The sequence below is a fragment of the Poromitra crassiceps genome (genome assembly GCF_964638095.1).
Source record: "Poromitra crassiceps genome assembly, chromosome: 12".
NCBI classification, from domain to species: Eukaryota; Metazoa; Chordata; class Actinopteri; order Beryciformes; family Melamphaidae; genus Poromitra; species Poromitra crassiceps.
This window is the reverse complement of record NC_139632.1, coordinates 25,935,726-25,953,514: the sequence shown is the minus strand read 5'-3', so window position 1 is coordinate 25,953,514 and position 17,789 is coordinate 25,935,726. Positions and strand designations below refer to the sequence as shown.

Below are 17,789 nucleotides of genomic sequence, written 5' to 3'. Positions count from 1 at the left end.
AATCATGGATAGGCATTCTTAATCCTTATATCTCTCTGTACAACAGGCTCTTCCATTTAATTACAGTGGGACAAGCCTGGAACACACAGCTAGCATCCTGCTGGATTTATTTATCGAATAAACTGTCAACTCACAATAAACCTTCGACTGGTGCTGCTCATGTAGCAAATGTTACACCTGCCATGAAATACATTTTTAAAGCAAAAGTTGAGCTCCTAATATTACATAAATTATGTAAAATATCGAAGCAAAGTTTTGCTCATTGTAATATTATAACATTCTATTCTAGTCACATTCTACACTAATGTTTTTTTTTTTACCAGAGATTGTATTCAGGTGACATTTTGCGACCTAGTACAGGTAATTAAGCAAATATGTACAAAATCATATCTAAAAAAGAATGAATGAATGTGTGCTGGAAAAGTGCTTGAGTCAACTTTCTCTGGATTAAAGGCAACAAAAGAAATATTCACACAGGTGTAATCATTTATGTCTAATATCCATGTGGGGGTTATTCCAAAGCTGGAAAACCTCTGCAGTGTGTTTCTACAGGATTGGAAGAGTGTCACTCGTCTGGAGCCGCACAGACAGTTGTATGTTTTCTGTGGCTGCACAGAAGCACTCTGCCTTAATCCTCTTACATCTCAAGCACAAAGGGAGATAAGAGGTTTATGTAGACGGTTCTTTAGAGACCATCTCTCTCTCCCTCCAGACATTAGTGAGCTTCACATTTGGCCAAATACTAGTGCTGACCTTGGTTCTTCTGGATGCCATAGTGGCCATTGTTTGTCTTGTTTTTTTTTGGAGGGTTGAAATTAAAGATTTGTTGATTGCCTGTGAGGGCAGCTGATGACGCTGATGATGAACGCGGACCAGGTGAATGACATAATCCAGAGATGGGTAAGTCAACACAACTCTAATATCACTCTGATATAGTTCAGCTGAGGGCCTGAGGCACACAACAGTGCTGCGCTAAATTGGCATCATGGTGAAACTCATTGTTAATTAGGAGAGTGCAAGTTCACATTTCGTCTCATGTCACACTCCCCTCCCCCCCCTCTCTCAATCATCCCTGTCTCTCTCCACTGTGAACTATCCAAATCAAATATTACTTTATTTTTTAAGGCAAAACTGCACCCCAAATATGATATACTGTATACTATACTGTACTGTATAGATATGCAGTCCGATTTCTCACTCCAAGAATACACTTACTATACTTTACTATAATTGTTACTTTTTGAGGGTATTTTTGCATTTTCATTTGGATTGTTCACAGTAGAGAGAAATAGGAAAGACAATATCTTAGTTTTTAGGGAATTTCAATAGTCCAGAGAACTATTATCAATATTTGTCACTTGCTATCTTAAAGGAACACTCCACCGATTTTCAACCTGCCTTGTACTTTGTCATTATAAAATCATTAGTATATCAGAAAACTGTAAACCGTTTTGCCTGCATTCATTTAGTTGGACAGTTATTGAGAGTTGATTTGAGTTAAGTTTGTGGACCAGTGATGTCATTCATGCACTTTTTTTTTAATGATACAAAGCAGACTGAAAATAGGCGAAGTGTTCCTTTCAGGGTTCCTACACATTTTTCATTTCAAAATCCCATACTTTTCCAGACTCAAATTTCCAGAATTCTCTGTCAGACCATATTTGACATCTGAGTACACAATCGTGTCACTTTGTGTTGAAAAGTGGTGGGGACATGTCCCCATTGTAAATGACACCTATGGCCACACCACAATTTGGAGGTTTTGGGGTTGAGCCTCAGTGAAAGCTTGGACTTTGAAGAACTTCTCAAGTGAAGACTGAAAAGCTCTGACGGAAATGACTTGACCTTGTGAGACTCAGTGGCTCACAGAGTTTGACAGCTGCATGACAGTTTTGAGGTTGAGGGTTCGAGCCTCAGTCAGTTAGAGAGTTATGAAAATGGACACCCAGGCGAAAGACTGACCTGTCCTAACAAGTGTGACACATGTGGCTCACAGAGTTGGATTACTGCCCAGCAGTAGGAGCCTCCGTCGGTTTTGAGGTCATGGGTTCGAGCCTCAGTCAGTTTTAAAGACTGAAAAGCTCTGAGAAAACCCCCACATTTGCTCTACACAATCTATGTTTTTTCAATTTCAGATTAAAAAAAAAAATCCCTCTAACATTTTAGAATGAAACACATAGAGATGACATTCAAATTTAGAATGGTAAAGGGGCAATACTAATGCTTCCTAGAGTTTTTTCATACTGTATTTCAAACATACCAAAGTCAAGCTGTACTGTGCACCAGAACATGTAAAAGAAAGCACTGTGTTATTTGACATGCTCGATCTTGTGTTTAGAGGGATACTCCAGAGGGAGGACTGAAGCCAGAGGACCACCAGCACTTCAAGAACATTGGATCTGCCTGTCTTGATCATGGTGAAAGTGCACAACTACTGAACGTCCTTCAGGATGAGAAAAACCAGGTATCTCCTACAGTACATCACAGCCAGAACTAACACACAGACGTCATCCATCCTCAGAAATAAAAGGCTGCCCAGGACTAGTCACACCTCACAAATATAAAACATAGGGGCATCTGGGTAGTGCAGAGGTAAAAGCACTCACCTACCATGGCGGAGACCCGGGTTCAATTACTGGCAGCGGTACTTCTGGCTGGGTCTTCCAACAGACACAATTGGCTGTGTCTGCGGGTGGGAAGCCAGTGGGGTATAAGTCCCGGTCGCTGCACTAGTACCTGATGTGGTCGGTCGGGCACCTGTTTGGGGGGAGGGGAATTGGGGGGAATAGCGTGATCCTCCCACTGCTGGTGAGCATATATATACAGTACGTATCTCTACATAATGAAGTTGAAGTTGTCTGTCCGTGTGCCCTTCAGAGGGTCGATTGCTCTCTCTCTCTCTCTCTCTCTCTCTCTCTCTCTCTCTATATATATATATATATATATATATATATATATATATATACATACATACAGTACATACATACATACATGTTGAGGGAAAAGACGGACGGTGTTAATCTGTCAACAGTCCCAAGAGTGAATACTGGTGACACATGGAGTCATACTCCATGTGTCACCTGGCTGGTGACACTGAGGAGATTGCCTCCTCAGTGTCACCAGCCAGGAACAGAACTATGCTGAACATCACTCAGTCACGATGCCGCGCCTGTCTGCCTCTTGACTTGGAGGTGTGGGGAGGAAACTAGCAGATATGCAGTCAGATTTCTCGCTCCACTGATAAACCTCCTTGATACGATGCTCCTCTAAATGCCCTTGGTTCAGTTGTCCCATGTGCTTCCCACACTTGCTGTGTGTACTGTACTTAGAAGCATGTGTCATTTCGTCTTCTTACCGTTTTCTTATTGCTTTCAAACAATTCAAAACAAACAAAACAGTTCAAACAATTGACTATCAAATTAGAAATATCTGGCTTTTCAACTTGTGCGTAAAAAAACCCCTTGTAAAGCGTCTTTAAGTACAATGAAAAGCACTCTATAAATGAAATGTATTGTTATTATTATTAAAGGATAGACTTGGACATAGTGTAGAGGGGGATTTTGCATCTGCAGAGCAATACATTTCAAAGCTAGAACGACCGCACTGCGGATATATGCCTCCACCAACAAGTGAGCAGTCGAAATCCATGTCTGTCCAGACTTTGACGTTTGAGACAAATGTGAAGAAATTCTGTCAAGGTGTTACTGAGATATAACCTTGTAAGCAAGCTGGATTCTCTGCAAGATCTAAAATCCCGCGAGAAGAGAACAAACAATACCGGTCCCATCTGGCAATGTCAGGTTAACTGAGATATGGCATTACCGAGCTGGAAAATGGCATTCGTGAGGTCACAGTGTCCTTGACCGTTGACCATCAAAATGTAATCAGTTCATCCTTGAGTCCAAGTGGACATTTGAGGGAATCTTTGAAGAAATTCCATCAAGGCGTTCCTGAGATATTGCGTTAACGAGCTTGAAAATGGTGTTTGTGAGGTCACAGCGACCTTAACCTTTGTCCTTTGACCACCAAAATCTAATCAGTTCATCCTTGAGTCCAAGTCGACGTTTGAGCCAAATTGGAAGAAATTCGGTCAAGGCATTCCTGAGATATCGCATTAAAGAGCTTGAAAATAGGGTTCATGAGGTCAGTGACCTTGAACTTTGACCTTTAACCACCAAAATGTAATCAGTTCATCCTTGAGGCAAATTTGACGAAATTCCGTCAAGGTGTTCCTGAGATATCGCGTTAACGAGCATGAAGTGAGCGGTCATGAGGTCACATTAACCTTGAACTTTGACCTTTGACCACCAAAATCTAATCAGCTCATCCTTGAGTCCAAGTGGACATTTGAGGCAAATTCAAAGAAATTCCATTAAAATAAATTCCATCAAGGCGAAAGAGTAAGAGGCTTTACTCAATTTCTTGAATCCTATAATAAGAGTGTCTGAGTGTCTGTGTGTGAGTGAGTGAGCTAATTGTGTTTGGTGCACCCCTGTGGGTTACCTAATGGAGCCAGATTTTTTAATTAGGTGATTAGGGCCGACTAAATGGGCAAAATGGCTAATTAGTGGCCAAAAAGAGTGAACACAGGTTCAGCACCATGGAGAGCTCCATTCGTTAACTACTGATGGAGCTCACCTGAGTGGAGGAGCACAGCTGAGCGGAGTTGGATTCCAACTTGGATTCCAACTGTTGGAATCAGCCAGGGAAGTAGACTATGAAAACCCTCTGGGGAGAGAGAGCAGAGACTGCATGCCAACTCTGTGAGCGAGGCCTGCTTAAATGGCCAATGATTGTGTGCTCCAACGGGTATCAGAATCAGAACTATAATAAGAATGCAAAGTGTGTGTGTGTGTGTGTGTGTGTGTGTGTGTGTGTGTGTGTGTGTGTGTGAGAGAGAGAGAGAGAGAGAGAGAGAGAGAGAGAGAGAGAGAGAGAGAGAGAGAGTGAGCGAGCGAGCTAACAATGGCTGTGCAGCCTGATACACTGCATGGGTATTCTGCTAGTTCTATTGAAATGACTCTTTAATGCCAGACAGCCGTTTTGCATCAGAAGGGTTTCTGGAACCAAACTGCAGTGACGTCCAAGAATCATCATTGATGAACATGACACATTTCTGCCATTGTATGCATAAAATATAATGATGGTGTTTTCTCTTTTACTCAGGGATTTGTGAAGACTATGGGCTGCAGTCTCTTGGCACCTCTTGCAACTGAAGTGATTAGAAAGGAGAAGAGTCTCGATCACTATCAGGCTGCCATGACCCACCTCACCAGGGTAGGTACTGACACCTCTCCTATATAATGCTTGTGGACAATATTTATATCAGCATGTCTGTTGTGATGTCTAGATTTGCTGCCCAAAGGAGCTCCTGCATGGTTTGGTTGAACTGATTAAAGACACTGATCCAGACGCTATCGCTGACACCATCATAACTCTTTCTCCACATCTTCAAACAGGTACAGCAACTGAACTGTGGCAAAAAAAAATCACAAAGCCTTACTGCTGATTATTGCATGAAAATGCCCCTGCCCTTTCTACAAAATATGTTCAAGGAGATTTGACTAGTAATTCAGGATGCAGTTATTAAAACATGGTATGTGGCGCCCCCTGCCGTAAACTAATGTAATCCCACAACTACCGTGTGTGTTCAAAGTGCTACTTAGGATGGATGATGGAAAGGCAGCTTGTTTGGGCCTGGCTCTATCCGCCCTGCAGAAGCAGATGTCCCGCCTACCTGTGCCTTACACCCAGCAGCAGGAGGCAGCTGATGAGTTTGGGCTGTGTGGCTGCTGCAGCGCCTTGGCTGTGTTTATGGAGCCCTTTGTGGAGCAAGTGAAGAGGAACAGTGGAAACGCTGTCAGCACTCCTGAGGATCAGGAGCTGAAGACTGAGCTTCTCAAGTTGTAGGTTTCTGTCTCTAGTCTCTATTTAGTGGGGTTGAAGGCAAAGTAATGAGAAGATATTAATGATAAAAAAAATATTAAGAGATGGCCTGACTGTGGGTTTATGTTAGATCACAATTAGGTTATTATGGTTTTTTAGATTGTTCACGTTTTTATTTTTTATGTAGTTATTTTTTTAGTTTAGTTTTAGTTTTCAGTGTGAGTTTGGTACTTTAAGTTTAATAAAAGGTATTATGACAGGATTTCAGAATAGGTATGTGGTAGGATATCTGCAACAGGTATTGTGTAATAATCGTGCATTCCTTTATAACTGGGAACTGGTAATCTTACGCTTCAAAAGTCATGAGCTGGGACGGTGATGTCACCAGAGCTAATATACGCTAATAATAACTAGAAATATCACGCGCTTTTTTCTGCCGTCCCTCGCTGTCGCCTGCTCAACTGGAAGCCCTCATTTCTACCATGCCTCATTGGTTTGCCCTCGAGGTCTCGCCCGCTTTGCGGCCTCGCAGACGCAGCTCGCACGCTTGGGCCTCGCATGCATATATATATATATATTTAGAACACGGCTCTCTCGAATACTCGATTCTGATTGGTCAATCAACAATATTCACCGGTCATTATTTCTCGACAACCGACCGCTGCTCTGCCACACCTGGATTAATCAGTTGGTAAGAGCATTTTGTCCGCAGACGCTACTAATTAGGCCAACCAGTTGCAGCTGTGGTGTCTTGTGTGCCAATTAGGCTACGAATGAAACCGCTTTGTGTTGAAAACGCTATTAAAAAATCAATTTGAATAATTATTTTTGTCAGATTATTGAATGATTTAGTTGTAGGCCGTGTTCTAAGCGGGATAATGTATACTGAGCCGGTGATTACTGGAAATAATGACCTTCAGGTGAATATTAAGCCCTCCGCTGCGCGTCGGGCTAAATCATTCACCTGTCGGTCATTATTTCCACAGTAATCACCGGCTCAGTATACATTATCCCTTACATATATACATATATATATACATACATACATATATATATATATATATATATATATATATATATATATATATATATATATATATATATATATATATATATATATATGTGTGTGTGTGTGTATATATATATATATATATATATATATATGTAGAGGATACAATGGGGGGATATATATATATGTGTGTATATATATATATATATATATATATATATATATATATATATATATATATATATATATATATATATATATATCCCCCCATTGTATCCTCTATTCAGTGTAAGGACCACCTCAAAATTATCCCCCAAAATACATGAATCTTTTTTTTTTTACCCCTTCACATAAACAAAAAGACTAAAGCTTAAAACATTTCACACATAGCCTCCATTTTTATTTTAATCAGTTTTACAAGTTGCCATGATTTTAACATATTAAGTGTGTCAAGGAGCATTTTTATAAGAGTTTATGACAATGTTTTTTTTAAACATCTAGTTATTTCTCCTATAGCTTTAAATTACAATAATAACATTGGAGCTGAAGTGTTGATGCCCAAAAAGAAGCTGTTGTACAGGATTAGTGATGAATGGTCTGTCTTTCCCTACAGCTGCATGAGGAGCTTGAGGGAGCCACTCCTCCAGGCCCAACTAGACCGAGAGAGAAAATCACCACTGTGGCTCTTTGCCACAGAGATACTGGTAAAGAGCAAATTACATTAGCTACCTCTCATGTTTCCATCTATGGGTAGGCAATCATAGAGAATGATGTTTAATTGTGGGTTTAACTACTCAATGTCACTATCCACCTTATTTCTAACTGCCATGATGCCTGATCACTGAGCTAAATGATGTGCCTGATGGGTGCTTCTTCCGCTTCCGGTGTAATAGACTGTTTTAACTTGACAAAAAACATCTATGAGGATTTTACAGCAGAGCCATTCTGCTCTACAGCCGTGTCATTTGGGTGCGCAATATTTTTTTTCCCATGATGGCGAAGGCATGACCCGCCCCTCTCTGCCTCTGATTGGCTGACTGTACTCGGCTGCTCCCACCTTCTTTCCAGGCGAGCCAGAAGTATCTCAAACGTGAGCAGCAGGTGCAAAACAATCATGAAATCAACAAGCATGAGATACTTCATTATATGAAACTTTACAATAGCAAACCCTATATCTGAGTTATTTCGGCCTACTTAGCCTATTGCACAGACATGTCATTCCAAATTTAATCACATTGTTGCTCTGATTAAGTAGAAGTACAGTTATTTGTGTAAAAAAAAGACTGGTAAAGCAGAAGTACTGATTCAACTTAATTACTCAAGTAAAAGTAAAAAAGTACAGGCTCTGAAATGTACTCAAGTATAAAAGTAAAAGGTGTTCTGTGCAAGGCGAATAGAAACTCACGTCATATTAATATAATTCAAATACTATTCAACTTAAAAGGTCCAAAACATATTTTAAGATGCATAAAGACTATACTTTAATGTTCTAGTCTTAATCACTATGACCCACTAGCTCAGAGAGTTGGATTGCTGTCTAGCAGTTTGGAGCTTTGTGGGTTTGAGCCTCAGTGACTTTTGAGGTTGTGGGTTCGATCCTCAGTCAGTTTTGAATGTGACAGCCAGAGGAAAGAGTCATTTAAAGCACTGAGAAAACCTAATTCAATCAGTCGGACTTGGTGGCACAGAGAGTACGCTTCCTGCCTGGCAATATTGAAACCTCAGCCACTTTGCGGTCGTGGGTTCGAGCCTCAGTCAGTTTTGACTGGTGACAGGCAGAGGGAAGAGACAAGAGCGCCCGGAGAAGAGCTGTGAGTGTGAAGGGCAGCTGGTGGTGTGAAGGAATAATACACACAGAGACCCCCCTGGGTCCCCCACGCCGCGCTAAAATTACCTCGGTATTTCTCAAACCCTGGCTACGGGCCTGGCCATCATCCGGAAAAAAATATTGCTTCGGGCGTTGGGATAATGTAATGCATTGTGGGTAGTCGGCTACTGTGGCTAATGCTAGCGGCTAGCGTAATAGTTACTTTACATGGCAGTAAAACGCCACTGAATGACCAAATTGATTTAACTTTTAACCATTTCGAGTAACACTGTTTCCATACGGACCCCCAGCGTTGGTTAGTTGTTTATAACGTGATTATATTTATAACTTTTATAATGTACTCCATTTTCCGGTTTATAATTTGGGTCTGCAGCCAAGTATAACAAAGGAAATGGCAAGCTGCAACAATAAGTCACGTTAAACCGGACCTTGTACCCACAATTATTTTTTTACAGTGGGGCATTCAAAAATAAGGTGGATAGGGTGTCTAGTGTAAAAGTAAAAGCACTCACCTGCCACCACAGAGACCCGGGTTCAATTCCTGGTTGCGGTACTTCGTGTTGGCCTAGTACAGTACAGAGAAAACCTGGGAAAAAATAAGTTGAACTTGTGCATTTGTCCTCCAGGTCACACTGCCTGCAATCGAGGAGCCTCTTCAGGACCTCCTGTTCTACAACCCTCTGAAGAAAAGCATCCTGATGGACAGTCATCAGTCCAAGGAGTCAAGGGCTTGTTTGGCTTACCTGCTGTTTGTCCAGCTCATCTCCATAGAGAGCTTTCCAGCAGTGTTCAGGTAATGAGAAGCCATCGGCCTGATCATGAACTTTCAATGGCACACACAGGAGGCGCTGTTTATCTTTTATCTCAACACACCTGTAAAAAAAAATAAGTTTAGTTTAACAAACCATCTTTTCCTGTTCCAGCCCTGTATTTGTTCTTCAGTGCAACATGGAATACATAAATATCTTGCTTGGAAGGTATGTTGTCAATACAATATGGGGTAAAATATGTCTCTTGTATAAAAATTATGGACATCTTAAAATAATCTGTCATCTTGTTTCTTTCTACAAAAGAAAAAATGAATCATGCTTACTCAAAGGACTGGTAAGGGCACGTCAATATTAATTTGCCTTACATTTGTTATTTGGTCTAAAAATAATTAATGGAAACAAAATTATAGAATGCCTTGAAGCAAATTAAAGTAGGCTATACATGTGCATTTTCACTCAGGCTCTATATGCAAAAAGCTTGGAGAGTGTGCAGGACAACAGCCTTCCAGTGGATCTACTGGAGCTGAAGACCTTCTACAGCGTACCGCAGGTAAGCCAAGCAGATTACTAGTTCCATTCTTACAGTCTGAAAAGGTGCAATAAGTCACATTTTCACTATCTACTTGTGTTCCTGTGTAATTCACAGAACTTGCGGCAAGTTCTCACTGACTGTCCAATGCAACATTTGGTGAGTAATACAATTATACTTTATGAATTAGAGATGAAACAATACGAAAATGTCATATCACGATTATAGTGACGAACATTATCGGTATCATCACGGTATTGTTCAAATGTGCTGAAAATTTCCAAAAAGTACTAATACACTCACAGAAATAATTTCACCAAGTTTTATATTGAAAACTCAGACCCAAAAAGGATTGATACACTCACTGAAATCATTTCTCTAAGGCTGCGCATCTGCATCTGGGAGACGGTTGCCAACTTTGGTTGATGATGGACAGTATTTACCATGTTTTTCAAAGCGTATGGTTATCATTAAAACCGTTTATCATTTCATCCCCACATATTCCCATTTCCCAGTTTTAAAGGATGCCCCATATATCCCTCTGTAAAGGCTCGTGAATTGTGAAAGCTCCTCTTCCTCTTTGTCCGATACATTTGGATCTTCTGCGTTCTTTTCCTCATCGTTGTGACTCGATTTCCCATCGGCCATACTGTCAAACAAATTAATTTGCTGACTTTGCCTGTGTGTGTACTGTATGTATGTGATCACTGCTTTCCCAGAGAGAAACAGGACTGCAGGTTTTCCAGCTCTTCATCAATAAATTAGACAGTGAGGCAAAGCACAAGTTCTTCAGGTGAGAATATCATCCAAAAAGAAATGAAATAAAAACAGACTTTTAGACCTTATGTAGTAATGTGAGCACAACACACATTTAGCCTCTCATGTATATTGGGTCCAAATTCACATATCTGATTTCTTTATACAGTATTCCAATGTCCTTGTGATTGTGTGTGTGTATATATATATATATATATATATATATATATATATATAGCATATTTAAAGCATATAAAGCATATTTTATACCCCCCTCCCATATCTGCTGTATCTGTATTTCAATTATATTTTCAATTATATTTTGCTTTGCTTCTGTTAGTATTTGCAGCTGCAACATCCCAAGTTCCCCACAGGAATTATTGAAGTTTCATCTGATACTGATCAACCAAAGTTTTTTTTACATTTGTTTAATTAGGTCAACTTAGTCTACACAGTTGAGTAACAAAACTCCAAATTTCTTTTGCAGGTGCATGTTAAAAACCAGCGACCATTCAGGCGTAGAGGGTTATATAGTAAAGAACATCAAGAACCAAGTGGAGTTTTCCATCAAGGTAAGATAAAACATAATGTGGGCATACCCATATTTTTATACTGTAAGTCACTCTGTTGGTCGGTTGTTTGGTCCACAAAAAGTTCACCACCCTTTAACGGGCACAGTTTTCATGCTGGGAGGCTGAAATGTGGCATGGAGGTCAAGTGTGTGTATAGAGGTGTGTGTTTGTGCTCATGCCTATTGGCTAAAAGGGGCAGAAGGGGGGTTTCGGCAGGGTGGGCTGTCCCTGCCATCCTGCATTTTGTACATTTGCATATGTGATCGCAGCAATTGCAAATTAACGTTTGTTTCTTTACACTAGAAAGACATAGCTATATGGACATTGCCTTTTCCCATTCGCTCCATTTATCATCATCAGAGCAGGGGCTCTGTTTGTTTCTCTGTCGCACTGTGATGTCATAAATCCAATGCATAAATCCCACTGTGACATCATCCGTGATGTCATAAATCTCACTGTGCCATCATCAGTGATGTCATAAATCCCAGTGATGTCATAAATCCCACTGTGACATTGTCAGTGATGTCATAAATCCCACTGTGACATCATCAGTGATGTCATAAATCCCACTGATGACATCATCAGTGATGTCATAAATCTGACATCATCAGTGATGCTGGTCTCATTGGCCACACAGCAGCCGAGTTGTGGGTAAGGCTGCGCACTTCAGTCCCAGTCTTGACATGTTTGTGAGACAGCCTAATTGGAACTAAATTGGCTATATGACAAAAAAAGTAGAAGATCCTGCCTTTGTGTTTGACCTACATCTTGATGACTGGGCATGTGCATGTGTAAATTCTATGATCCTTCTCCTCTAGCCCGGCAATGCCAACCCATGGTTCCTAGGAGCCGAGCTTCTCCCACTGCTGGGGCTGCTGCTGTGCCTGCCACAAGGTGCTCAGACCGACCTGCTGCACAGTATGGACAGGTGAGGAGTGTGAACGCAAGCAGAGGGTAAAATCACAAACTGCAAGTTCCAAACATCTATTTCAGGTATATTTCTGCCTTGGTAAGAGAGATGGAAGACTATATCGACTGAAGCTCACATTTCATCACCTAGCTACCATCAGAGAGAGAGAGAGAGAGAGAGAGAGAGAGAGAGAGAGAGAGAGAGAGAGAGAGAGAGAGATTGCAAAATAACCCCAAACTACTCTGAGCTTGGCTTGTCTGCAGAGTCACTTAAAAGTCTGTCAATGTCAGTACTGGAGTGTTTCACCCTGACAGAACCAATCTTAAGCAATGTCCCATCTCTATCCAGGATAATGGAGTGTCTGAATCTTCTGCGTTATCTCCTTATTAGAGACAAAGACTTCAGGAGCAATGTGAGTCTTTCTAATTCAACTCTTATAAGTTCTTATATGTTCTTCTGTCTGTCAAGCTGAATTGGTCAGAGACATGATTACACTATAGAGACAGCTCAAATTCCAATCACTTCCTGTATGCCTGTCAGGTGGGTTTCACCACTGCCACGCTCCCTCAGTATACACTTCTGGTCTCCTACAACGCCATTGATGGCAATGGAATTTAGGAGACCGGAAGAGTCCTACTGGTGGACCCTGTATTGAGGAATCTCTATAGCCCATTCATCTCTGGTTGGGTTAATGCAGAATACTGATGGTCTATTCCTCCTACTTTTAGACAGATGTGTGGCCAGAGCTGTGCAGGCTCAAAGACGGATACCTAAAAATGCTGCGCGTCTGTATCGGCTTATCAAGAGTGTATTATACATCTGAAGTGAAGGCACTGAGGGAGGATCAGAAGCTAAAAGCAAAGGGTAAGAATTCATAAAAATACGTTCAAATTACCTTCTGCAAATTCTGCAATATGAACAGGCTGTTTTGCATTGTGTGCTGCTGTCACTATACTCCTCTAGAAGCCAGAGCTGCAGCCAGATCAACGACACTAGTCAAAAGCATAACAGTGAGACATGAGAAAGTATCTAATATGCCTCCAGAGGTCCAGCATCAGGTACAGTAACTACCTTTCCTGTCAGTGTGGCTGCACCGAATAGTTTGTACATTTGAATATGTGTTCATAATGCTGACATTTGAATAAAAAAAACAAACATCAGCATTCAAATATTAATAATTAATATTTTGGGGGATTTTGGCTCAAGTGTGCTTTAGGTCATTTACTATGGTCATTGTTGGACCATTAAAGTGAGTCCAAGTACAAGTCAGTTTACTATGTCTGGTGTACTAAGATGATTGCCAGTGCCAAGTTCAGTGCAGTTTGCAGTATCCTGCTGTTAGTGTATGGCTTGTGTGATTGTGTTATCTTGAATTGTTCCCTGCATATTGTGAATTGTGATGATTGAATGAACAAACTACTAGAGCTTAATGTACATGAATGGTTGATTGTACAAGATTTGTAGATTTTTACTGCAGAGTTATATTCATGAAACAAAGTTGATTTAAGAAGTAGACTAGCTCATATTTGATCCGACGAATCACTTTACTCAAATTGAGGATTTTTTTTTTTATACGTCATGATGACGTCACGGCAGACATTTGAATATTTGTGGAAAACCTCAATAGAATATTCAAATGTGATTTTTTTCTTTCATTATTATTCGGTACAGCCCTACCTGTCAGTTTTCCCAATTTGTGCTTTTGATTTTGGCATTAGTACGACGAGATAAGATAAAACCTGTTGGACTGTACTTCTCAGGTCCTGCAGAGCGCTTTGGTCACTTTCGACCTGATGGAGAGTCTTATCGTCCGCATTGAGGAGATAACAGAGGACAAGGAGAAGACCCAAAATGAAACAGAAGCTGCTTATTAAATCGTCACTTTTAAACCATTTGTGCGTTTCACAACAAATGCTTGTCTTTATTAATCTGTGTTTGACCAATCAATAAATACCAAATATGTAAAAACAATAAACAAAAACAAAAAAGTAAATGTTTCTTTTCCAAAAAACTTTCGGGACATACATCAACTCTCAGTGTAACAGTAGAACAATATAAATTTCACCTGTCTTCTGTATATTGACCTAATTGAGACTGGTACCAGGAAGGGTCCATGACAAAGACAGGAGAGACAGAAGGAGAACTTGCCATTTCCACTTCATCTTCAGAGTTGGTCTCTGAGCATCTCCCACACAGGGCTGCTTTCAATGACATGGGCCCGAGCCAGGGACATCCGCTCCCTGATGCTGTTGACATGCGGCTTACTGGTGGCCTGCAGACAAATGTGCCTTCATTCATTTGTCAAAATGTCGCAAAAGTACAAAACCACTATTTTGTATCCAGATTCAGCAAATCATGTTCATGTACTGCCTCCATCTTTACCTTAGCGATTGTCAACATCCCTTTGACGATTTCAGCATTGTTTCGCACAGGAAGGATCTTGAGGTTGCTGCCAAAGAATCTGAAAAAGACAAAATTGGCTCCCTCTGTAACACGGTAGACACATAAAACAAATCCCTGGGGTTCCACACCTATTCACTGATGTAATTCCAGAATGTTTCTATGACTCATTTTCAAATTTCCATGACTAAATTTGTATAAGATTGATTTTAATTGATTGATTTTATCCTGGATAAAGAACAACAAAATCCAATCATGGTCCCTGGTCTTATAAAAACATGACATACAGTAACACATAACATCAAATAAACAATACAGAACAATCAAGGATAAGAAGAACAAGAGATATAAACCAACATAAGTTACACCATTACACCGAAAGGCTCACACATTACTCTAGCTTACTCAGCAATAATTTTTTCAGAAGGTTTTTAAAACCATTCAGATAATTTGCAGACTTAATTTCATATAGGGATCTTGTTCCACTCCTCTAGCCCTTGTGTTCAGGCTATGAATGTCCCGAACAAACTGAAAGTACTTGGTGAAATAATTAGAACAAAGGTCATGTAATAATTTTATAGACCATGATAAGTTCAACTGTTGTATTCTACTTTCAGCGGGGAGCCAATTTAACTCTTTAAAATGGATTGGGCTAATGTGCGTTCTTGGGTTGAGGTTAAGGATGACCCTCATTAGGTTGTGTTGGTCTCTTCACTGAGTGAAGACCAACAAAGCAGAATTGTCAGCATACAGAAACAATTAGTAATAAGTCAGCTACACTAACTTTAAACATTTGATTGTTTTTCACTTTAAAATCAAATATTCTTATATTATTTTAGCTCTGGCAATAAAAACTTTTCTCCCATTTATCAGTTTCACATCTCCAGGCCTGGAAAATACTATTTCCAAATTATTATTTTTCAGTAGTGTATGAACCCTGAATGAGTGAGACTTATTAGTTCATTAATATGAGTTATTATTGAGTTATGAGTTATTACATTAGGGTCAGCAGAGCCCATGAGTAATGACAGGTATAACTGGACAAATAAATCAAATCTCTTAGAATCAAATTTTTCATGTAAACCAAATCTTATTTCAGTGTTTAATGTTTTACTGTATAATAAATTACTTTATGTTGGCCTTTGCTTATCTTTAGGCTCAGCAGAGACAAAAAGTGGCTGCAATAATAGCGAATGGCTCCATGTCCACAGTGCCCTCAAGTCAGATCCAAAGTGACTGAATTCATAAAGCCATAACATCCAAGAGTCAAGATCATTTTAATAGCCATAGTGAAAACATCCATCTATCTACCTGTGCTGAATCACTGACAAGGTGTCCAACTCCTTTTTCCCATAAAAAGGAGCATACAGAAGTAGAAAGCTGTTCCGGTGGACTTCCACAAATGTCTTTATCTTCTTAAAGAGTACCGACTCCTCACAACTGTCTGGGAGATCTTGTGGGTCAACAACCAAAAATGCAGTACCTGGGCACATCAATTTATGTCAGTCAAGCTTACATTCATTCACTTTCAGGCTAAGTAACTGCACCAGAATAAACTCCCGCACACTGTCTCCACATGCAATCAAAAGTTTAATATATAGAATAACGTTTCGGTCTCTCTCTCTGTTTAGGCTAAGTAACTGTTTTCTCAAACTTAACTGGGCCCTATCTCTGTGACACTAGCTTCACAAACTGTGATCCTGGCTGCAGTCGTTAGATAATTAATTGTCCAAGTAACTGCACCAGAATAAACTCCCGCACACTGTCTCCACATGCAATCAAAAGTTTAATATATAGAATAACGTTTCGGTCTCTCTCTCTGTTTAGGCTAAGTAACTGTTTTCTCAAACTTAACTGGGCCCTATCTCTGTGACACTAGCTTCACAAACTGTGATCCTGGCTGCAGTCGTTAGATAATTAATTGTCCACTAGCATTTTGGGGATAAATCATAAAATAGAGACAGTCCGCATGTCTGGGAACGCCCATACAGGCTCTAGGAACGCCCACAATAGACGCTGGGTTAGCTGGCTCAGACTTGCTGGGGGCGGGGTAAATTCCCCCGTTCTATCCATTCAGCAAAGTTAGAATTTAGCTGATAGCCCAGCCCAGGCAGACACGATCGGGGATTTAACTACCCAGGCTAGGATTTAACCACCGCAGTAAACGCACATCTGAGCAGACGTCTTGTGTTCTGCTGTAGAACCCCCCAAACATGTAGTTTAGAGCAGCAGCACCGTCTTTTGGTGAGTCAGCCCATGAGATATATCGGCGGTTTTACCCCACTCGCGCGCCAGCCGTTTAACATTTTGTGGGCGTTCCCAGACATGCGGACTGTCTCTACACATTGTTTAAATTCAATGATAAGGCAGAGGACTTCAGTTGATTAACTTCCATTCATATTCTAGTCCGTTCACATTATAGAATATAGCCTACGAGGTTATCCAAAATAGCGTACAGCGTGTTTACCTGACAAAGGAAAAACAAAGGTTCCGGACTCAACACTGTCTGACAATCTGATGCGATGTTGTTGTGCGCAGAGCATCCTTGTTGTATCGTGGTTCTAATAAAGAAAACAGATGTTAGCTTCTTCTGAATTTGTTGAAAAGAAGTTTAAGCATTGTAAACCAACCAGCTTGAATATGTGATAGTTTACTTACTATAGTAGGCTACTTATGGTGTTATGTATGCTAGCTAGCTAGCCAGCCAACACAAACACAAAATCTGTCATCTCCCCTTCACCCTCTGAATTCTTCCAACTGTCAACTAAAATGTTTGCCATTTCAAGTTTTAACGTACATTTACCTTAAGTGATGTGCTGACAATAATGGTTGTTTTCCACTGAATGGGTGTTTCCTTGTTGGTTGTCATGACTCATTTCCAACTAGACAGTCTAATGAAGATACTGTATTGATGATGAGAGACCAACAGACACGGAGATATGAACAGACTAGCCTGAGTTTAAGACTATCGCTATGCTGCCTTCAGGTGCTGTGGGAAATAACGGTGTTACGTGATAACCGCTCATGATTCATGCCTACATAATAATTTCCATCTTCAATAATTTAAAACTTTAAAAAATGGTTTAAGAGCTATATTTTCATATACTTTACAAGGTGACATTTACTCTA

General features: G+C 40.3%; 2 protein-coding genes across 2 annotated transcripts; one reads left to right on the top strand and one right to left on the bottom strand.

Annotated features, from left to right (window-relative positions):
• Positions 1–858: 858 nt before the first annotated feature.
• Positions 859–14,134, top strand: LOC310786115 (glomulin-like; the record flags this gene model as incomplete). The annotated part of the gene is made up of 18 exons (XM_083647293.1): positions 859–900; positions 2,339–2,464; positions 5,167–5,277; positions 5,366–5,459; positions 5,657–5,906; positions 7,509–7,599; positions 9,350–9,516; positions 9,647–9,700; positions 9,797–9,827; positions 9,954–10,043; positions 10,140–10,181; positions 10,742–10,815; positions 11,266–11,350; positions 12,169–12,278; positions 12,609–12,672; positions 12,989–13,124; positions 13,224–13,318; positions 14,021–14,134. The coding sequence occupies 18 exons, from the start codon at positions 859–861 to the stop codon at positions 14,132–14,134; spliced, it is 1,776 nt and encodes a 591-aa protein (XP_083503419.1).
• A 148-nt stretch (positions 14,135–14,282) lies between these two features.
• On the bottom strand, positions 14,283–17,588 carry cUnh1orf146 (chromosome Un C1orf146 homolog). Its single transcript, XM_083647790.1, has 5 exons — positions 17,464–17,588; positions 17,128–17,221; positions 15,972–16,143; positions 14,643–14,721; positions 14,283–14,532 (listed from the first exon to the last, which is right to left on the bottom strand). The coding sequence occupies exons 1-5, from the start codon at positions 17,527–17,529 to the stop codon at positions 14,425–14,427; spliced, it is 519 nt and encodes a 172-aa protein (XP_083503916.1). The 5' UTR covers positions 17,530–17,588; the 3' UTR covers positions 14,283–14,424.
• Positions 17,589–17,789: the final 201 nt, after the last annotated feature.

Bases quoted from the DNA above. Each gene is read 5' to 3' on its own strand.
- cUnh1orf146 (XM_083647790.1), bottom strand. From the start codon at position 17,529: ATGACAACCAACAAGGAAACACCCATTCAGTGGAAAACAACCATTATT. The intron at 16,144-17,127 runs GTAAACACGCTG...TGATGTGCCCAG, and splicing joins CTTTGTTTTTCCTTTGTCAG to GTACTGCATTTTTGGTTGTT. The intron at 14,533-14,642 runs GTAAAGATGGAG...ATTTGTCTGCAG, and splicing joins GGATGTTGACAATCGCTAAG to GCCACCAGTAAGCCGCATGT.